The 20,439-nt window shown below is 58.6% G+C and overlaps 9 protein-coding genes across 9 annotated transcripts; 5 read left to right on the forward strand and 4 right to left on the reverse strand.

Annotated features, from left to right (window-relative positions):
* Window positions 1-452: 452 nt before the first annotated feature.
* Window positions 453-2,806, forward strand: THITE_2111709 (uncharacterized protein). The gene is made up of 3 exons (XM_003651378.1): window positions 453-794; window positions 852-2,589; window positions 2,658-2,806. Exons 1-3 carry the CDS (start codon window positions 585-587, stop codon window positions 2,684-2,686), a joined length of 1,977 nt encoding a protein of 658 aa, XP_003651426.1. The 5' UTR covers window positions 453-584; the 3' UTR covers window positions 2,687-2,806.
* Window positions 2,807-3,140: 334 nt separating this feature from the next.
* Window positions 3,141-4,384, reverse strand: THITE_2094798 (uncharacterized protein). The gene is made up of 4 exons (XM_003651379.1): window positions 4,183-4,384; window positions 4,031-4,121; window positions 3,811-3,968; window positions 3,141-3,721 (listed from the first exon to the last, which is right to left on the reverse strand). Exons 1-4 carry the CDS (start codon window positions 4,239-4,241, stop codon window positions 3,553-3,555), a joined length of 477 nt encoding a protein of 158 aa, XP_003651427.1. The 5' UTR covers window positions 4,242-4,384; the 3' UTR covers window positions 3,141-3,552.
* A 184-nt stretch (window positions 4,385-4,568) lies between these two features.
* THITE_2111712 (uncharacterized protein) lies at window positions 4,569-5,785 on the forward strand. Its single transcript, XM_003651380.1, has one exon. It carries the CDS (start codon window positions 4,703-4,705, stop codon window positions 5,363-5,365), a length of 663 nt encoding a protein of 220 aa, XP_003651428.1. The 5' UTR covers window positions 4,569-4,702; the 3' UTR covers window positions 5,366-5,785.
* Window positions 5,786-5,904: 119 nt separating this feature from the next.
* On the reverse strand, window positions 5,905-8,400 carry THITE_2111714 (uncharacterized protein). Its single transcript, XM_003651381.1, has 7 exons — window positions 7,677-8,400; window positions 7,556-7,608; window positions 7,356-7,402; window positions 6,945-7,248; window positions 6,555-6,877; window positions 6,478-6,499; window positions 5,905-6,402 (listed from the first exon to the last, which is right to left on the reverse strand). Exons 1-7 carry the CDS (start codon window positions 7,990-7,992, stop codon window positions 6,175-6,177), a joined length of 1,293 nt encoding a protein of 430 aa, XP_003651429.1. The 5' UTR covers window positions 7,993-8,400; the 3' UTR covers window positions 5,905-6,174.
* On the forward strand, window positions 8,401-9,826 carry THITE_2111719 (uncharacterized protein). Its single transcript, XM_003651382.1, has one exon. It carries the CDS (start codon window positions 8,809-8,811, stop codon window positions 9,622-9,624), a length of 816 nt encoding a protein of 271 aa, XP_003651430.1. The 5' UTR covers window positions 8,401-8,808; the 3' UTR covers window positions 9,625-9,826.
* Window positions 9,827-10,029: 203 nt separating this feature from the next.
* Window positions 10,030-11,742, reverse strand: THITE_2149730 (uncharacterized protein; the record flags this gene model as incomplete). The annotated part of the gene is made up of 3 exons (XM_003651383.1): window positions 11,461-11,742; window positions 11,183-11,394; window positions 10,030-11,140 (listed from the first exon to the last, which is right to left on the reverse strand). Exons 1-3 carry the CDS (start codon window positions 11,533-11,535, stop codon window positions 10,030-10,032), a joined length of 1,398 nt encoding a protein of 465 aa, XP_003651431.1. The 5' UTR covers window positions 11,536-11,742.
* A 1,215-nt stretch (window positions 11,743-12,957) lies between these two features.
* Window positions 12,958-14,506, forward strand: THITE_2111723 (uncharacterized protein). The gene is made up of 2 exons (XM_003651384.1): window positions 12,958-13,268; window positions 13,330-14,506. The coding sequence occupies exon 2, from the start codon at window positions 13,693-13,695 to the stop codon at window positions 14,338-14,340; it is 648 nt and encodes a 215-aa protein (XP_003651432.1). The 5' UTR covers window positions 12,958-13,268; window positions 13,330-13,692; the 3' UTR covers window positions 14,341-14,506.
* A 584-nt stretch (window positions 14,507-15,090) lies between these two features.
* THITE_2111726 (glycoside hydrolase family 47 protein) lies at window positions 15,091-17,366 on the reverse strand. Its single transcript, XM_003651385.1, has 2 exons — window positions 15,482-17,366; window positions 15,091-15,423 (listed from the first exon to the last, which is right to left on the reverse strand). The coding sequence occupies exons 1-2, from the start codon at window positions 17,069-17,071 to the stop codon at window positions 15,304-15,306; spliced, it is 1,710 nt and encodes a 569-aa protein (XP_003651433.1). The 5' UTR covers window positions 17,072-17,366; the 3' UTR covers window positions 15,091-15,303.
* A 680-nt stretch (window positions 17,367-18,046) lies between these two features.
* On the forward strand, window positions 18,047-19,974 carry THITE_2142870 (uncharacterized protein; the record flags this gene model as incomplete). The annotated part of the gene is made up of 3 exons (XM_003651386.1): window positions 18,047-18,249; window positions 18,324-19,100; window positions 19,218-19,974. 3 exons carry the CDS (start codon window positions 18,047-18,049, stop codon window positions 19,972-19,974), a joined length of 1,737 nt encoding a protein of 578 aa, XP_003651434.1.
* Between the last annotated feature and the right edge of the window lie 465 nt (window positions 19,975-20,439).

Genomic DNA, 20,439 nt, shown 5'->3' on the forward strand with positions numbered 1-20,439 from the left:
TGTTACTTTCCAGTGTTACGCATACCGCAGTACGGCCAAGGGGGCTCAGTATTCCGTACCTTACGCTGCTTCCATTGTCAGCGGGTCCAACTATTGCCCCACCTTGGGCACCTGTGGCTGTGCTCGAGAGGCTGCCCGCCTTGCCACGAACAAAGTTCCCTGAACTTGAACTGGGTGCGGCCCTCGGTGATGCAAGCAGCTGAATCAAAGAAGCTCTCGACGGCAAATCTACGAATTCCTCGACCAGCATTGTCATACCACAGTAACGCTCGCTGCGGTTTGTGCGGCTACAAGCCGACCTAGTCTTACCTCCCCGCATTGATCGGTGGAACGAAGCGAGAGCGCCAAGTCCGGGCTGCCTGCATATCTGCTTGGCTAGAATTAAACGAGCGCTTCGGTCTTCAATCACTCCCCAACGCACACCACGTGAGGACGTCCGCCCTGCGAGGTCCAGAGTAGAACCTTAACTTCGCCGTCCTGCCGACTCCCCTCCGCGTTCGCGATCAACACTCGCTGCCCTCCTTGCAGCTTTCACCGCAGGCAGTAGCACATCCACTGCCCGGACAGTGCCGCCCAACTCCGCCATGCCGTCGATCCTCAATGACGACGACCGCGAAACTGTCAAGCGCTTCGTCCCCAAGCAGACCAACAAGATCCATGCTGTCGCCGTGGCTAGGCTCTATATAGCTTATCCCAACCGATCACGATGGACATACACGGGCTTGCAAGGCGCCGTCGTGCTGGCGAATGACCTTGTCGGCAACACTTACTGGATCAAAATGGTGGACATTTCGGTAGGTCCCCGGAGCTCGAACCACGGTACATTGAGCGCAGCTCGTTGACGCATACAGCCTGGAAACCGAGGGGTCATCTGGGACCAGGAGATCTTTGAGAACTGGAACTACAACCAAGACCGCGTCTTCTTCCACACCTTCGAGCTGGAGGAGTGTCTCGCCGGATTGTCCTTCGTAGACGAGAAGGAGGCGAAGCAGTTCCTGAAGAAGATGAACGACAGGGAGAAGAATGCAAGCAAGGCAACGCAAAGGACCAAGTTTGGAGGAGCGGCGCCCCCGAGCCACCACAAGCATCATCACGGCCTTTTTGGTGGTCTTTTCGGAGGCCATCGACACTCCTCAGCCCCTACCCCGCCCGAGTCGCCGCGCGTATCCGCCGCGACGAGAGATCACCGATCAGGAAGCGTCAATGGATACCACGAGCTTGCAGCGCCGACCCCCCCGTCCGGCTTTGAAAAGCTGGATGCTTTTGACCCGCAGTGGAGGGAAAATTTCGGGGAGGACTTGAAGGCCAAGGGCTTGACGGACGACTTTATCCGGGAGAATCAGGATTTCATTGTCGACTTCCTGAAGCAGGAGCAGGCGTCGCAGGCCAACCAGCCAGCATCTTCTGTTGCCCAACCCCCTCCGCCGCCGCCGCCTCCCACCAATGGGTCTGGAGCTGGGCTGAGGGCGCCGCCCCCTCCTCCACCGGCGGCCGCGCATCGTTCGGTTTCTGAGACAATCGCGGCGCCCCCAGCACCTCCAGCACCTCCGCCTCCGAAAAGGGGGCCTGCCCCTCCGCCACCCCCAGCGCCGAGGAGGTCAGCCAAGGCCGAGGCTCCCGTCCAACCCGAACCAGCCGCGCCCCGAGAACCTTCCCCGCCGCCCGCTCGGCCCAGGTTCGCTGTACCTCCGCCTCTGGCGGATGCTGGGAAGTATGCGCGCTCAGAACCGCCTCGCCCCGTGCCTTCGCCTCCGGCCCCCGGTCCTCCGCCTCCACCTCGGCCGCCCAAGACGCCAGTCGAGAATGCGGAGCCAGCACACCGTTTTGGTGTTCCGCCGCCATTCACCGGCCAACGAAGCGTGCCTCCGCCCCCGCCTAGTCGTGGCCCCGTCCCTCCTCCGCCGCCGTCCCGGGAGCCAACCCAGGCTCATGCGCCGGCCACTCCTCCACTTCCACCCAAGGCTCCTGCCGCCAGCGCCCCACCGCTACCTCCGCCGAGCTCTCGTCCGCCTCCGTCGCTACCAGCCAGAAGCCCAGTCCCAGCACCACCAGCGCCGCCCCCATTGCCTGCTTCAAGTGCCCCCCCTGCTCCGCCGCCTCCTCCGCCTCTGCCTTCGTCGAATGCGCCTCCCCCGCCCCCTCTCCCGCCGACGTCTGCCGCTGCCCCGCCACCGCCGCCGCCACCTCCCCCGCCAGGACCCGGCATCAGCGGCATCCCCCCACCGCCTCCTCCCCCGCCTCCGCCTGGAGCTGGCGTCCCACCACCCCCGCCGCCTCCTCCTCCTCCGAACCGGGATTCTGGGTACTCGTCAAGCGCACCGGCTCCCGCTCTGCCATCGACCGACCCGGGTCGCGCCGCCATGCTCGACAGTATCCGGAGCGCGGGAGGTATCGCTGCGCTCAAGAAGGTCGACCGCAGCCAGATTCGCGACCGCAGCGCGGCCAACGTTGGCGGAGGAGGTGGCGATACCGGGCCGCACGGTAGTGGCTTGCCGCCCGCAGGTATTGCGCCGGGCGGTGCCGGCGGCGGCATGGCCGATGCACTGGCTGCCGCGTTGCAGAAGCGGAAGGAGAAAGTTAGCCGCAGTGGTAAGCGTCTCCCGTCTTTCTTCTTCTGTCTAGAACGATTTGATGTCCAGATGCTGATTCCTTGCAAGATGATGAGGATGACGACGACGATTGGTGATCTCATCTGCCTGGCAACAAGACTATCTTAGCCCTTGCGCTGGCGATGGCATGTAGGCAGCATCTCAGCCCTGCGATGTAGAGCTGTCGACCGCGCAAGGTGAATGAGGAAATCGAAGATGCTTTAGTGGACTCAAGAGGGACAGGTCAGGGAACGTTGGGCGTAGTCGAGCATCGTTGTTTCGCTTGTCCAGGAGTGCTTCTTCAGGACAAGAGGATCGGTATCATTCTTGTGTATAATTAATTAGAGATCCGGGATTGGGCAAAATGTCCTGATGGTTTCAAGACGCTGAATAGCCTATCCGGGATTGGGCAAAATGTCCTGATGGTTTCAAGACGCTGAATAGCCTTTAGACGGAAGATTGTAACGCGCTCTGGTGTTTCGCACAGATTAATGAGCATCGCAGCACGACACATACGGCATAGGTGCGCATAAGGAAGATCCGAGACGGCTTGGACTAAGTCAGTACATTGGCATCATTTGAGAGCCCCTACCAACACGCAACCAATCGTGCCTCGAACTAAGAGAAAAACGGCAAGCTTTATTAACCCAACAAAAACGACTACCACTCCGCAAATCCTAGAGATAGACCCGGTGATGACGTCTCTCCCATCATGACCTGTCCTTCTCCCTGTTCCCCGAGACAATCTCCTCCGCAACCAGGACAAGATTCCCACCAACTGTCGGGGAACCGCTAATCACACGTGGATGCATGACCAACGGTTTGAGAGAGAAGACAGTTTTTTTGCTTTCCACATCCAGGCCGCGTTTTTCCGCAAAAAGCAGAAAAACGGCCCTGGCCAGAAAGGGTGGTCCTCGCCCCGGAAGCGGGCTGTGCGACGGCAATCTCAGCCCGGCACGGGGCTTTAGATGTCGTCGATTGAGATCTCCTTGTTCCCGCCCGAGGCACCGCCAGCGTCACTATCGCTGTCGCGGTCCTCGTCGAATTCGAAGCCACAGTCACCGTCCTCGCCTGGGCCGAACGTGTCCGTCTCGTTGATCTTGGCTGTATCGGGCAGCTCGCCGTAGGCCTTGCTGGAAGGGTGTCAGCAAAAAAGTACAATGGTTCGACGCAGGTGGGACTGTATTATGAGTAGGTAAGTAGGGTCAGGGATGGCGCTTACAGTGAGCGTGCCTCATCGGCCGAGTACTTGAGGATAACGTCGCCTTTATTGTCCTGATATTCGCGCAGAGACACTAGAATGATGTCGCCGTTGTTGATCCAGATCTTTTTCCGGAGCTTTCCGCGGATCAGACCGAGGCGCTTGACGCCGTCAAAGCACTGTATGCGCAGTTAGCGGTGCTGTTCCGGCGTCGACAGTGTTGCGAGACGATTGGGCGTACCATGGCCTCGAGTCTGCCGTTCCCGAGCATCTTCAGGACCTGGGCATATTCCTGACCCTCCTCCTTGAAGGTGAGCTCACGCTTCTCATTGCTATTGCGAGCGTCAGTGGCCGCGATCCAACCGCGATGTTGATGGAGAGCGGGCGACGCACTCGTTCTCGTTCTTTCCCCTGCGGCGGTTCTTGCCACCCTTTCCCTTGTTCTTCGGCATGTTTGGCGAGGAACCTCAGCGATTTTTTTGCCGGGGTAAATAGATGGGCTCCTTATTTTTTGTTTTCGCTTTGCGTTATCCGTAGTTGAGGGCCTGCCCTGCCGGAATTTTTCGCTCGTTGCTGTCTGTGGCCAAGCGACGCTGATGTGTGGTGGGAACGGAGACCGCCGTTGGAGGGGCAGATGCAGGGGGGTTTATAATCGATGACTCTTTCGTGGGGCGTCAAGGCGGCTTGTGTTGGTTTCGCCTTTGAACTTGCGGGTTGTTGTGGGGCGAAAGTGGCGAGGGTGGGTCGCGTTCTGGGCTTCATGGACATGGGCTGGTTCCCGGCCGATTTCAGATGAAAGCTCAGCCAAAGATTCAACTGCACTGTTGCATAGTATACTTTGTCCTTGGCGACAGCGTCAACATCGCCCTCAACCCTTCCTCCCGAGAGACCCGCCAACCCACAGCCATCCATCATGCTCCAGCACACTTCAGGACGTCTCAAGGCACCTCAGCTAGCCCAGGAGGCTGCTCGCAAACTTCAACCTCTCCGGACTCCCCGTGCACAACCAGACTCAGCTATGCCGACTGTCATTACGCCGAAGTCACTAAACGACGAGACCCCGAGCCGTAAAATTCAGAAGTTCGCCGCCCAATTCAACATTGGGTACCCGACTGAATTGCGCCTGCTGCGGCACCAGGGTGCCGACAAGTTCTTTGTGCGGGTTTCGCTGTCCAACCGTCATACCTTCTCGACGTACCACCTCAAATATTTCACTGCTTTCGAGCACCCCTTCACCGAGAAGCTCCTCCATTTCTACCGGCAACAGAAAGAGTCCAGGCCGCTATGGTGCTATGTCCACGCGTCTTCAGCGGACAGCAGTCGCCCGGTGGTGCGAACTACGAGCGAGAGGATGGTCAAGGCTGCGCTCTTTCGGGCTTTGAACGCTGCCGGCTATGATGCGTCTGGCAGGAGTCTGGACGGTTCTGAAAAGGCCCTCCAGGGCACCATCCGAATTGCCATATCAGAGCCAAAGAAAGTCTTGCAGATTGAGTTTGGCCAGCTGCAAGACTACTTGTCCCAGCTCTTGTCAAACATTGTTAAGCGTCTTCACACTTTTTCGAAGCCTTCTCGGTGAAGCAAAGCACTAATGCTGGATCGACCCAAATCATTTGCGCTCAGCGGGCTCCGTCTGGCTGAACAATTCCAGCCCTACTTGGCTAGGCTCCATCTCGGAGCAGCGGTCGCAATGCTCCTAGCTCCGGAGTCAGCAGTCACAGTCGGCCATGGCAGATCTCTTGTATGGATGGAGAGACTGGCCTTCGGTGCCCACCCAGCCTTGACCTCGCCAATCGTACCAGAGTTGACAGGTAATGGCGTCCAGATGGAGACTCCGGAGCCGGGCATTCCCCAAGCTCTGAGGTCAGTTACAAGGATTGTTTTGGCGGGACTCTTGCAGAATCGTCCTTGTGCTTGGATCCTCCTGGCCGCAGCCGGCAATTTTTCCGGAAAACGCGCTGTGATTCCTATGATACCTCGGAGTCACGTCCGAATACCATGGGCTACGTTAGGGTGCAGTGCGAAGAGAAGGAGGAGGGGGTCGTGGTGGTGGGTGGTGGCGCAATGCTGCCAGCCGGCGGCTGGACAGAGCTGGGAACAGGGTATATGGGAGGAAACAGGAAAGCACAGCTGCAAGGACCAAACTGAGATCGTCCACGTAGTCAGTGCCTTAAGATGAAACCCAACTCACGGGCGCAACAGGGAGCGGTTTCTGAGCCCAATATCCTGGAACAGCCTGTTGTCGGTGAACGAGAACGAGTCGGACAGGCGACACCGAAAGAGATTGACGAGTCACGTTGTTGACTACAATGGTCATGACGCTCGAAAAATATGTAGCAAGTCGCTATTGCAGATCTATCTCGGCTTCATCCGCTGCCGGCCCTTGCTTCAAGCCCGCCCCTTCTCCTCTAACGAGTTGATGTACTTTGTATGGAGATCCCGCACGGCTGGAATGATGAGACTCTCAATTTCCACTTCAGGTTCGGCTTCAGGCAGGCTCTTGGGATCGAGAGGCTCGTCCTTCTCTGTCTCCAAGGCCGGAGCAGTGCTCGCCACTCCGCTCTTGCGAAACGGGACACGGATCCAGCGGTCAGGGGCTCCCGGAGAAACGAACACCTACTCATGGTCAGTGCCGTGCAGCGCTGCCGCCAACAAAGAGAACGGGAGGCCAAGAACAACGAGAGGACTTACAACTTCCCACTTCCTGGTGGATCTTGAGGCTTGGTTAGTTGGGGCTCTCCTCTCGCCGCACCGGAGTGAGGACTCACAATAAGTTACCGATTACGAGATGATGCTGGTAACGATCCAGCGAGTATCTCGCCTTGTGCACAAGGATAGTTGGATCCGTCTCGAGCTTGAACGAGACAATCATACCCTGCGGGGACCAGCCTTCGACCAGGTTTTTCAGGAACTTGGGAACAGGGTCCAGATCAATGACTAGGCGCTTGCTTCTGGGCACCGATGGCGATGAGTCGAAGTTGTCAAATGTCTCCTCCTCTTCGGCCGCCGGGCGAGAGTTGGCATCGCCAGTCCTCTTGAAAACATCAGCAGCATTGGTGCTCTGGATCTTGTGCTCCGACATGCGGTCCGGCTGCGGAGCCCGATCAGCAGTGAGCAATTGCCCAGACGACAGAAAACAACGTGGACTAGTCACTTACCGGAACGAAAAAATCGCTCACGGCGGCAGCCAGGTACAGGAGACCACGAGGGCCGAGCGGCCGCATTAGCTGAGCAACGCTGCGCAGCTCATGCAGATAGTCAGAAATACTAACAAACGGCAGGAGCAGGAGCATGTTGCGATCGCGCGCATCGCGGTATTTCCGCAACACATGCAACATCTTCGCCGAGTCCTCATCCCGAGCCACGACGCTGCCATTGGGGCCTTCTCGGAGGAAGTCGAGGAAGCAGTCGGTTGCATGGCTGTAGTGGCGGGAGAACGGAAGCAGGGAGAACTGGCGATGCCTGCCGGTGCACGTTAGCTTGCGGGTTTTGCTCAAGGCACGGACTGCCGAGAGGGAGGCCAAAGGGGAAGGGCCGAGGTAAGGGGCGCGTCAGAGAATCCAGCATACAGGAACAAAACCGCATATCCAGCTTCCAAGAAATACTCGGCGCTTGTCTTGCGACGGACGAGTCAGGTCAGTAATCCCGAGGCCTAAGTCCTCACAAAACATCTGCTGGAGGTGATCCCCAGACAAGTTGATGCTCCCTTGGTCTGAGGGAGAGGAGGGGGAGGGGGGCTGAGCAATGTATAATTGATAATGGTACCCACCGCTCCGCGGGTGCCGGCCGAGAAGTTGTCGATGAAGCGCACCGTTTGTTTTTCTGCCCTCTTAAGCATCAGCACCCGAAATCCTCAGGGGTGCGTGTGTCAATGGCGGAAACAAACGAACCCAGCGGCACTGTTGTTCCCCCTGACGTGATCAACACCAAGCGCCTGTTCGCGGCTGAGTGGTAGTTGATGAATTCGCGAGCGAGCGCAACATGCTTCTCGAGGTCCTTCGGCGGCGGATTGGCAGAGAAGTAGTGGTCCTCGGCCAGGGCGGCGAGGTTGTTTGGCGGCGTCTCGGACGGAATATCGGACAGCATGGCAGTAAGATTGTCTGCTTTCTGCCTGTCTGGCTGCCTAGGACACTGCTGGAACGGGAGTCGAAAGGGCGACCTGCTCGAAGAACCCGGGCCGAGGATGGCTGAGGCCTGGTGATGCATGGCGGGGTGTCCCCCACGCCCTTCCCCAAGCTAGCCCGCAGCGGGTACCTGAGCCTGCGTCACTGCTTCCAGGTTGAGAAGCCCACACACTGAGTTTCGGAAAGTGGGTCCGAGCTGGAGTGGTGACTGTTCATGCCAAGACACTGGGCCTGCTTGCACCGACCTGGAACTGGGGGCCAGGCGCAACTGTCTTTATCTGTTGTTTGTTAACCGTGTAACTTCACCAAAACATCCTGTCGTGAAATGTGCTAGAGCTGTCAGGTCGTCCCGGTCGCGTCAGAGACATTACCACGGCCTTCTCTCTCCATATCAACCGCGCCGAACACTTCGTGAGGCTATTCCCAATTGCATCTCGTTACTCTGCCCGCCGAGTCTAGAACGATGCTCGTCTCTCTCACTGTCGGCAAGGTCGACGCCGGCGTGACCGTGCTGCTGACCTCCGACAAGCGCCTGGCACGTCCACCCATCCGGCAACCCGCAGGAGATAGCCGCACTAATGCCCTCTTCTCTTAGATTGAATTCCCTTCCATTCTCCTCCCTCCCGACATCACTTCCGGCTCCATTGTCGACATCAATGTCGCGCGCAACAAGGACTCCGAGTTGGCTGCCGAGCGCTCGTTCAGACAGCTCCAAGACCGGATCCTCGCGTCCTTCGGCGCCGCCGAGCCATCCCCTCCCGTCCTCCGATGCCGCAACGCGACGCAGACGAGCGTGGTGCTCGAGTGGGACCCCATCCAGCTCGCCACGGCCGACCTGATCAGCCTCGCGCTGTACCGCAACGGCCAGAAGGCAGGGAACATCCCCAAGCCGCTCTCGATGCATACTACCAAGATCAGTGGTCTTGCCGTCGACACCGAGTACACGTTCCACCTCGTGCTGCGCACCACGGCTGGGACCTATTCGAGCCCGCGCGTCACGGTTCGCACCCACAAGATGACGGACTTGAGCGGCATCACTATCACGACGGGCATCTTGCCCCCGGCTGTGCGCGAGGGCTTGACGGCAGCGGTCGAGCGCATCGGTGCTAAGATTGTCGACGGCGTGCGCATTGATACGACGCATTTCGTGACGACGGAAGGGCGTGGCGTGCAGTGGGAAAAGGCAAACGAGCTTAATATCCCCGTCGTCCGGCCCGAGTGGGTCGAGGCGTGCGAGAGGAATGGCCGCATCCTGGGCGTGACGAAATTTTACTTGGATGCGGTCAGGGTCGGGCCGATGTTCGATGAAAGGCCCGGCACAGGTGGCACTGCCGGCACAACTACTGCTTCCCCAGCATCTGCGCCCGCGCCGCCGCCGCCGCCGCCAGAAAAGGACACGCCTCAGAACCAGGCTAGCTCGAGCAGCCAGCCGCCTCAGCCCGCTCCCGAAGCCGTGCCAAAGAAGGAGGAAGGAGGGGGCGCCGAATCAGACTCGAGCGATGACGCAGAGGACGAGGAGGCGAAGGTGCCACCCAGCGGGCAGGATGAACAGAAAGTGTTGGCAGATGAACGGAATCAAAAGCGGCTGGCCGCGCGGCCGAAGCCAACGGTTGAAGATGACGGCGAGACGGCAGAGGACAAGGCCGCCAGTGAGGACGAGAAAGGAAGAAAATCGCCGGGTGATGGGTCATCCTTCCAAGATGTGGCTCTCTGAGCGTAGACACAGTATTCAATGAAAGGTTGAGGATACCCGGAGTCAAACCATGTAATAAACACTTGTTATGCCCTGGATCGCCCAGCCCAATCTGCATGACGAGACATGTAAGTCACAAGAGAGCAGAGCGCTGAGCGGCCATGGCCGAGAGACGCGGTCAGGACATACCTAGATGAGAACGTGCGGGCGAAGGCGGCGTCGACGATGTAACCACAACCCGTGGAGAGAAATAAATGCTCTCTGAGGTCAGTTTTACAACTGCCGCCTCGTTTCGTCGGGATGGCAAAAGCGGCGGCATCGCATTTGCCGAGCCAGGCTCTGCCTTCAACTGGACTTCTCTATCTACCAGAGTGTTGGATAATATTTTACATCCATAAGACACATCCAGGTCACAGCTACATCGACCTACAGCTCTTTCCTCTCGGCCTTCAAGGTCTTCGCACCGACCCCGTGTTTGACAGAACCCGGCGGCGTCTTGAGCCCAAACAAGACAAGCGTAGCCACACCTGCGATGCCCAGCGCGCCCATGGCGTACGCCGTCTCTCGGCCCGCCCACCAGTAGACACTCGTAAAGAGCACAGGACCAAGTCCGCGACCAAGCTGGCCCCAGCTCCTGAGGACACCCAGCTTGCCCCCCCTCTCGTTCTCGCTGGCCTCGAAGCTGCTGAGCGCATTCAAGCCCGTCACCACGGTGGCAGAAGTGGTGGCAAGGCATGTCGCGGCGAGGTAGAGGCCGGACACAGTGGAGATGCGGGCCAGGAGAAGGAACGCAGCGAGGCAGGCCAGCACTCCGATCCTGACGGAGAGGAGAGGCGGCAGCCTGCGAGTCACGCCGCCCTGCAGGATCGAGGCGACCAGGCCTACATATCCAAGAAGTCTTCCGTTCTTGGCCGAGCTGTATCCGAACAGGTCGTACGTCATGAAAGGGAGGGAGAACTCCATGCCGGAGAAGAAGAGGAGGAAGGCCAAGTGCACAAAGTTGAGAAGGAAATGCGAGTTGGTCCTCTGAGCCTTCAACGGGGCAGCTTTCGCTTCGTCGTTCCCGGCGGACGCGGCGCCGTTCGCCCTGGTCATCGAGGGCAGCGTCTCCGGCAGGGCGAAGTAGAGATACACGGTCTCAGTGACGATCAAGAACAGCGACACGCCGGCAGCAGTCGCGAACGGGTTGGCGGCTACCGTGGCAATAGAGCTGAACCAGGCGCCCAGGGCCGGGCCGAAAGTAAAGGCGACGGAGAAGCAGGCGCCGATAAGGGCCATGGTCGAGCCTCGGCTGTTCACATCGGATATGTCGGTCGCAATGGCAGTCGCAAGCTGCACGTTGCCCTCCGAGAGACCACCGACAATGCGCGAGGCCAAGAATGTCCGGAAGTCGACGGCCATGACCCACAGCAGGACCGAGAGGATGTTTCCCGCCATGCTGGCGAGCAACGCAGTGCGCCGGCCGTGCTTGTCTGAGAGATGGCCGATGACTGGGGAAGCAACGGCCTGGAGAAGACTGCGGATGGCCGAGTGAGCGCTAATTCCGGGACCAGGCAGTCAAGGTTCTGCGCCAACTCACGAGAAAAGACTCCCCAGAGCTCCGCCCAGCAGAACAATGTCATATCGGGAGTCGATGGGACGTGAAAAGGCGGCTTTGTAGGCGTTGAGATATCCAAGCACGGCCGACAGCAGCGTCCTGGATTGGGGCTGAGCGGCATCGACGGGGGCCTCGGCGTTGCGGTAGAACTCGAGCAGTTTTGGGAACAGCGGCAAGATGAAGGTAAAGGAGATCTGCACGGAGTTCATCAGACAACCGGACTTTGCTGGGGTACAGCGCAGAGATGGTATTTTACATACAAGATCTAGCAGGAGGGACACAAAGATGACTCGCAAGACTCTCTTGCGAATTCCGGGATCGACGGGCGGCGCCATGTTCTGGGGCTTTCTGCACGGAGGGTCGGGATTTTGCTGAGCGCTCGTCGGGTCGCAAGCGAGCAAGCGGGCAAGCAAGCAAGCAAATTGGGCAAGCCAGGAGAAGTAACTACTTTCGTGAAGCAATGTGAAATGCGTCGAACGAGGCCCTCCGAGTATTTACTACGACCAGCACAATAAATATAGGGAGGACGTTGTGAAGGAAACAACCTATAAACGAGGAAGAACGGACAATAGGTTCGCACTGCGTATACGTATACGTATACGTATACGCAGTCGGAAGAAGCGAGCCCCTCAGCGTCGCAGCGTCGCAGCGTCGTGCTGTCAACAACGTGGTGGTGTCAGCTTCGGCAGAAGCAGCGCCGCATTGCGCCACAATGCGCCACTAAAGGGCACCAGTCCGCCCGTGGGAGCTACCCTAACCCTCGGCCAGAATGTGCTGCCCAGTGAATCCAAAAGCTCCACCCCTCGCCAGTAAACTGCACAACAAGAGATGCGGCTCTACACTACACTAGGGAGAAGGAAAGCAAAGGTGCAAAGGAGTCTTGGAGCTGCCTGCTGTCCCTGAGATGTGTTGGTCAACCCTGGGGCCAGGTTGCTGCGGTCTCTCTCCGGTAACTTACCAAGCAAGCAGCCGCGAAATTGGCGCCAGCGCCCACGGTCCGGCACAATTACACCACAACTTTCCCCGGGCCTCTCGGGTCTTTGAAAAACAAACAGGCTGGCCCAGGCCCGTTTCGCCGCATGATCGTTATTATGATCAACCCGCTTGGACGGGCGTTTCCGCGCAAGATGTCTCGCTGCCCATTAAGGGGTCGTCGTTAAAGAGGTCCCGCCAAGACTAATTTCGGAACCTACCGTTTACAAGTATTTACAAATCGCCAAGGGGTGAGCGGGCCACGACGAAGTTGAGCAACATCGACAACAAAGATTCGCAAAGACTCGTAGCAACAACTTCGCGAAACCTCAACCAAATCGAAAAAAAAGAAAACGAAGTTAACCCGCATCCTAGCCTTAATCCGCATCCTAACTATAACCTAAACCCTAACTAGCGGGGGGTTGGCGACGCCCTCGGCGAACTAACCCTTGGCGATAGTATAAACGCCTTGGCGATTGTGGCTACGTAAAAACGTTGTAAAAACATTGCCGACAATTGGCCGAAATTAGTCTTGGCGGGACCTCTTTAACGTCCACCCATTAAGGCTCTGTCCAGTCGTTCCTGTCAATGGGAAATCTGGCAAGCGTTGTTCCCCCGGGCCGTGGACAGAAAGAGAGCCACAAGCTGTCGCGCTGTGTCGCGACCCGCCGACTTACACTAGTGTGCACATACACCTGCAAGGGGCAGCAAGGCAGGCATCCCGATCGGTTGCATTGCCGGGTCCCGGGCAGCCACCAGTCACTCGGCTGACGCAGGGGCAGATCGTGCCTTGCATGGCGGGGTCTGAGAGGCCCTGAGCCAGCCAATGTCACTCGCCTCATCGCCTGGCCCCTCCCGGACTGACTGCTGCTGCCATGTTGGCTGCTGCAGGGAGCAGGTGAAGACACGACTGGAAATCTTGTTTAGAGTGCACACTGTTGCGCCAAGCAAGGGCACGGGCAGTCTCGCCGGAGAAGCGCCTTGGGGCTGTGTGTGCCTCAAGGCTGCATGTCTTGCCGTCATGCATGGCTTTCCACACAATCCCGGACCCCAGGCCGCCACAGGGTTGGTTGGCCGCGTGCAGTTCAATATCGGTCTTGATGGTAGCAATCAACCAACCCGTCCAGTCTCTTTAGCCGGTCAGGTCACCCACTCACCTCTGTTGTGGCGTACTGTGTGTGGTGTACACTCGCCTCTTCTCAAAGTAGAATAATAACGCTTGCGCAGGATACCACCACAGGAACGGTATGTTCCCGTGGCTGCAAGAAGGTGGTGCCCGACGTCCCAACCGTTGTGTGGTACTTCCCTACTCCTCCCACCCTCCCCTCCCCCCTCCCCAGGTCTCTCTTCCCCAACGGGAGCCCGGGCACGATCAGGAACAGGGAAACAATCTGGCTATAAAAGGGCGGCCGTCTCCCCTACCCTGCCTCCATTGCCCCCTTCCCGCTCCAGTGCTCCCCAGGTGCCATTCACTCGTTTCTGTCGCTCGCTTTCTTCCTTGCCAAGCAAACACACCCACCATGAAGACTGCCGCTGCTGCCCTCGGGGCCTTTGCTGCCCAAGTCGCCGCCCACTGGATCGAGGGCGGCGGACAGGCCGGACTGACCTTGACCCTGGGCAGTCCCACCATCAGCCTGCCGTATCCCACCTGGAAGCCTCACCCAGGCCCGCCGCCGCACAAGTGGACGACCAGCACCGTCTGGACGACCAGCATCAGCACCATCGTCAGCTGCGCCCCGGTCGTGACCCACTGCCCGGCTCACAGCACCGTCCTCACCACCGTCACCATCCCGGTCAGCACCACCGTCTGCCCCGTGACCGAGACCACGGCCGCTCCGCCGCCCCCGCCCACCTCGGTGGCCCCGCCTCCGCCTCCTCCGCCTCCGCCGCCGCCGCCGGCGACGACATATACGCACCCCCATTCTGCTTCCCCTGCTCCACCTCCTCCGCCGCCGCCTCCGCCCGTCAGCTCTCCCACCGTGGCTCCCCCTCCTCCGCCGGCCCCCGTCATCACGAGCCAGCCGACTCTGACCCAGTCGGTGGGCACCATCACCCCGCCGTCCAAGACGTCGACGGGCCAGGTCGCTGTCACCGCCGGCGCCGCCCACAACGCCCATCGCGCGGGCGGCGCGCTGGCGGCCATCGCTGTTGCGGCTGCTCTTCTTTAGATCGGCGAGACCGCTGTGGGGGAGGTTTTCTCGCCTGTTTCTGGTTTCTGGTTCTTTGCGCGAGAAAGCCAGGGGGGAAAGTTGAGATTATGTTCTTCCTTCTTCTGAAGTCGGTTTTCTGGATCTTGTCCTGGATGTGAAGGCGGAGATGGTGTTCAGTGGCGAAGAGAGAGCAGGACTGTTTGTCTTGGTTGTGGTATGTTCATGATTCCATTTCCGTCACTTCAAGCGAGGAGGTGACATAGATGTTTTCGAAGATCGTATCTACTCGTACTAGTTAGTCGTAGTTAGGCGTGATAATTTTTTGAGGACAGAACCCTCGGGTGCTGTTCGATGAGCCGAGGATCTATGCCTCGCGATTGTAATTCATCTCTCTTGGCCCTGTACCTTGCGAACTTTATCCTGGTACGTATTCCGGCATCTCGTGATTGTTACCTTTCTCTGAGACTTGTCCCTGCAGACAATGATGTGCTCTATGCACCAGGCTTGACAGCAATCACCAGCTCGGGCAGCGGGATTCACCGCTCACAGCATTAGGTCCAACGGATGCGAACTGGCACCACGCCCTGGGCAGGCAACAGCCGAGCTGACATGCCCCGTAGGTCTCAATTATCCGTGCCGACCTTCTGAGGCCGGGCCAATGGAGCCGACCGACTGGATGCCCTTCCCGCCCCGCATCGAAGTCCAGATTGCAGACTATACTGGACCACCTGAGGGAGCCAACGAGGAGCGCCTGAAAAAAGGTCGTAAGCTCTAACCGATGGCGCTCGGCTGACGCTCAGGATCAACCTCTCGTCCGTACTCGCTGGGTGAGCGGAGCGGCTTCCGTGTCCTTCAAGTGGCCGGTTTTCCCACTGCTCCAAGAATTGCAAGTTCCCCTTCCGCGAGCTCGTGTCTAGTTACCATTGGCTGTGGCTACCGCCACGTTCCAGCATACTTTCTAGCCCGTCGTATTTACGCCATCTATTTGGCTCGCCTGAGCGGATGCGCTTCGGTGTTGAGGACGAACTCATCAAGGTTGATGAGGTCGGGCGGCGAGAAAATCAAGTAGAAGTACTTGAGTGTTTCCGCTAAAAAGAAGCTCTGCAGACCGGTCAGACAATGTTTGTTCAAAGAGGGCCCCATCTGATTGACGCCTTACCTCCATTGAGTCGGTCTTGGTAGTCTCACCCTCGACCGTCACATCGGCAATTGCCGAATTGGCAAGGGCCGTCTTCGTTGCGCCCATGACAGCCTCAAACATGCGCCATGCCAGATCCCTGAGGTCTTCCTTACCCGTCATCCTGTACAGGAGGAAGACGCTTTCGATAGCCTCTGGCCGGAGAATGTAACGTGGATCCCTGGCATTTTTGAAACCCTTCTTGAGCTTCTGGTCGCCTTCCTTCTGCCACCGCTCCTCGTCCCAGGGACATGGACCGTCGATGGAAGAACACGGGACGATGTTGAAGATCTCGGGCATCAGGCCCGTCGGGAACGCGTCGTATGCCCACGCACAGCCGCGGGCGAGCCGTTCGCCGATGGCGACGTGGTCGGGAACGTTGAATAACTTTCCGCCGAGGGCAAACATGCCTCCAGTAAAGCACGAGAGGTGCTGGCCCTCGGGCACATGGTCAATGTGGTCGGGATGGACATACGCATCGCCCGCGAAGAGGATGTTTCTACCCTCCTCGTCGTGCTCGGCGACCATAGGCCGGAACAAGAGGTGCTCCTTGGCAACGCGCATCGCAGCGCGGTACATCTTCTCGTAGCTGGGCACCCGGCCACCGAGCAAGGCCGCCATCTTGGGAAGATACTCGTATAGCGAGTCTGCCAGAGCGCCCAGAGTGAACCCATTGTCATCATCGACAGTCTCGTCATGGAAGTTGATCAGTTTCGGCCACATGCCAGGGAGCTTGGACTGGCTCTGTGTCCGCTCAAGAAAGTCGGAAATCCGGGCAACGGCGTCGTAAAACTTGGCATCGCCCGTCAGGAGCGAGAGCCGCGTGAACTCGAGCGAAAGCGAGCAGGGGCTCGCGGACGGGTCGTTCGTGCCGGCCGTTTGCAGTCCTTGCTTCGCGTTCTGGAAGTTGAGCCAAAAGCCTGGAATGCGGTTCGGAGTGTCGAAAGCCATGTAGAGCATGTCGCCCAACTCTGTGGCTTTTTTGAGCAAGGCCGGCACACCACTCAGCTCGTAAGCACCCAGCAGGCCACCGAGATGGCGGATTGTCGTCTCGAAGACATTGACGGCCGTTTCAGTCGTGTTGGCCCAGTCCAGCTGGGCTGCAGCGGCAGCAGCGACGTAGAATTCGTCTTCGAGTCCCATGATCCAAAGCGTGTCGAGCGAGTCCACCAGGGTTGCTGCCCAGCCGCCGAACGTAGTCTTTCCCCCGCCGCTCACGGGGGCCAACTCGTCCTGCAGCCAGGCGTACGTCTTGTAGCTATCCCAGCTCCGGACGAAGGCAGCCCGGACGGCCTCCTGTCGGCGTTTCGTGGTTGCATCGTGCACGTAGCCTCGAAAGGCATGTTGGACTGGGGGAAACTGTTTTGGACGGCCGGTGGGTAGAGGTCGGATCGACGACACGGGGTATCTCTGGGCCACCGACGTCCAGTCAAAACTGCTCGGCCTGAAATTGATCTGGGGATGACTGGTCTTCAGATGCCGTGGTCCAGCAGGCAGAAGAAGGCGGAGAGAAAGCAGGAAGACGGCGGCGGCAAGGAGGACTCGGCCGAGGCGACGATCGACAGCGGTCATGGCGCGGCGACGAGCTCTAAGGGGAAAGAAACCACCGGACCAGGCTTTCTTATACGCCATGACCCTTTAAAATTGAGCAAAGTGGCGTCCGCATTTGAAACGCCGCGGTCGCAGTCCTCCAGAGGTGCGTGATGGAACATGAGTTACGGAATACAACGTGGACGACCTGAACTGCGGGCAAGCTTGTCATTAACGTATCGTTTGGTAAAGCTGCAGGAGGGTCGCACAGGGGTTCGAAAACAAGGTTGGGAACAACGTTAATTTTTAAACTGTGGTAGCGACGTCAGAGGCGCCTAAATGCGATTCTCTGCCCCACTGGCTGATTTATTCGGTACACTAACTCTGAGATATCCACCTTTTCCGTGATGGTCTGTGCGGCTTCCTTCACCTCGAACGCGCTACATCGGCGAATCAAAACATCGAACGGGGTCCTTGACCGCGATGTCAGCGAGACCTCAGGTGTTTGGCTTCACCAAATCCTTTCCCTGCGCTTCACCTGCTGCCCTCAATCTGCGCGCCATGGTTGGCCGGTGCGACGAGCAGAAAAGCCAGCAGCGTCTCATTGGCGCCGTGTCCACGCATCTTCATGACCGGTTGCCCGAAAAGGGTCTCTGAAACGCGGCACAGCGCTCGGCAGGCGCAGCAGATGGGGAACTGTTGGGGGCTGAAGTTGGGAGCATGGGGGGTCGGTGTTCGCCGTCTTATCTCCAATGGCAGCCAGCTGTTCCGGGGGCGAAACTGCTGGTGTAACTAGCCGCCGAGGACTTAGATGCTTCCATGCACGCTGCATGATGGGAAATGGGAATAATGGCCCCCACCAAGCGGTTGTCTTTGCTGGAGAGGCATCGTGCCCATGTCCGTTTATTGACGTGACTCTCGCCTCTCTTGGAACGCTCCATCTCGGGCTTGCTGACCACCCTCTCCACCAGCGGCCACGTCCTGGCCGTTCCCAAAGCCTCTATCTACTGCACGCGTATGTCCACACTGATGCGGACTCTCCTCATCACTCTCTGGGCCGGGCGGGCCCTTGGTGCGGTGTGTAACAGTAATGGGACCTCCGTAATCGCTCTTCCCATCACAGATATCGCCGTCGACCCCAGTATTCCCGACTCGTTGATGAGGGGTATCCCGTCAAGGATCGGCACGCCTCCCCAACACATCGTTGTGCTGCCATGGCCGTAAGTTAGCGCGTAGCTGTCACATTGCGGCTCGCAGGGAGCGCTGTCGTCGACCGCGTGCTGATTCGGTCCAGGGACCTGAACAACACATACATCTACGACCAAGAGGCGTACTGCGATCCATCCATCATCTGGAACGACAAGATTTGCGAGATCCGGAGGGGTGGCTACTTTTACGAAGCCAACTCTACCAGCTTCACCAAGTACTCGGACCTCGTCGCCTCAGGGGGCGCCACGCAGGAGCTGGGGACACGCGGGGCCGAGCTGGGGGTGCCGAAGCTGCTGTCAACCAGCCTCGCAGGCACGGAACGCTTCGCCGCTGGCACAAGCAACTTCACGACCATGCCCATTGGCATTCCGCGTATGCGCTGGGATAACGGCTACACCATCCTTCACGCCCTCGGCCTCGGGTCCAACTCAACCTATTTGAACGCGCTGGTAGAGTCACAACAGATCGGATCTCGCGTTTGGTCCATCTTCTGGGGGCGCATGTGGACCGGCAGCGCCGCTACCGACCTGGACGGCTCCGTTGTCCTCGGCGGCTATGATCAGGAAAAGGTGATTGGGCGCAACGTGACGCAACCTCTCGATTATAGCGAAGAGACCGGCTGTTGGACGGGAATGAAGGTGACTGTGTCAAATGTTCTGGTCAACTTCAGGAACGGCACCGACTACAGCATCATGCCGCGCAACTCCGCCGTGGAGTGCTGCATTGTTCCGCAGCGCCAGCTTGTGTGGGAGGCCCCTGTTGACATGGTGGACGCGTTTGAGAGAGCGACCCAGATGAACAGTACCGGCCTGTCCTACGGTTTGCACTGGGGTGCGAGACAGTACGATGCGTCTGGGAATATGTGAGCACCCTACCCCCCTTTTCCCCCCTCCCCCCTTCCTTCCCCCTACCCAGGTTGAATATGCCCATCTTTCCACGGCCACCGTTCAATTTTGCGTTAACAACAGCCCTCCATCAGCTTCGACGGTGATGTAACCTTCGTCCTCTCCAGCGGCCTCCAAATCCGCGTTCCCAACAATCAGTTGATAACCCCTTTCGTCGAGGTTGATCGCAATGGTTCCCGCCTCGTCCACCAGAGTCCAAAAGAGCTGCTGATGGGCGGCGTGAGCGATAACCCGACGACACTAGGCCGCTATTTCTTCACAGCGGCCTACCTGATGGTGGATCACGAGGCCCACACCTTTACCATGTGGCAGGCCAATCCAACCACGAAAAGCAACTTGGTTCCTGTGGCCCGCACATCAACCGACAATGCGGATGGTGCGTGCGGAGGAGATAGCGGAGGCACCGGTGATACTGGAGTTGCGAATGGCGGAGACAGCGCCGGCGAGGCTGCTTCGAAGGCGTCATCTTCGATCAGCGCTGGCGCGGTTGCCGGGGCTGCAGTTGGGGGCGTAGCTGCCCTTGGTGCCCTGGCCGCCCTGATTTTCATCCTTTTGCGGAGGAAGAAGAAGCGGGCGATGGTAACCTCCGGACAGCCGCCACCCGCGGATGCTTCCGGGGTAAACCCGGGTGAGCCGGATGAGATTTATTACAAGACTGATATGTCTGGCATTCATGAGATGCCAGGGATTTCTGACTCTCACCGGGAATTGCATGGAGTATCGGTAGCCCCCCTGGGAAACGGGGCGTGGGCGAACGGCGAGAGGCCAAGACCATCATTCACGGCGTATGAATTAGAAGCAGCCGGATTGTCGTCTGGGTACAGAACTTAGTGTCTTCCTCTCGCTCTGACGGACACCATCCGAAACGCATTTTCAAGCTCAAAAGCGAGAATTTCCGTTTGTATTATAAGGACGTACACTAGCAGCTATTCGTTCAATTGATACCCCACAACACAGTTCCATGACTCCATGGAACTGATGAGTATATCGGCTGACGCATGCGAAGATGATGGGAGCCAGCGAGTGGCCGAGAGGTTCCTAGTCGCCAGCCGAGCTATGAGGACTGACAGCATCGGTTGGAAAACTCGACACATTGCCCAACTGATATCCGATGGAATTCTCAATGGTCGGGGCCAAGACGCTCATGAATAGTGCGAGAACTAAGTCCAGTCGTACATTGCCATCTCACAGCTTCCCCTTCCCAAGCCGCCCCTGCCTCCTGTCGCCACTGGCCTGGATGGCATGCGAGGATGCACCTGCATTCGGACACACGGCTGCAAAGTACTTTGCCGTACG

This window comes from Thermothielavioides terrestris, chromosome 2 (genome assembly GCF_000226115.1).
Source record: "Thermothielavioides terrestris NRRL 8126 chromosome 2, complete sequence".
Classification (NCBI taxonomy): Eukaryota; Fungi; Ascomycota; class Sordariomycetes; order Sordariales; family Chaetomiaceae; genus Thermothielavioides; species Thermothielavioides terrestris.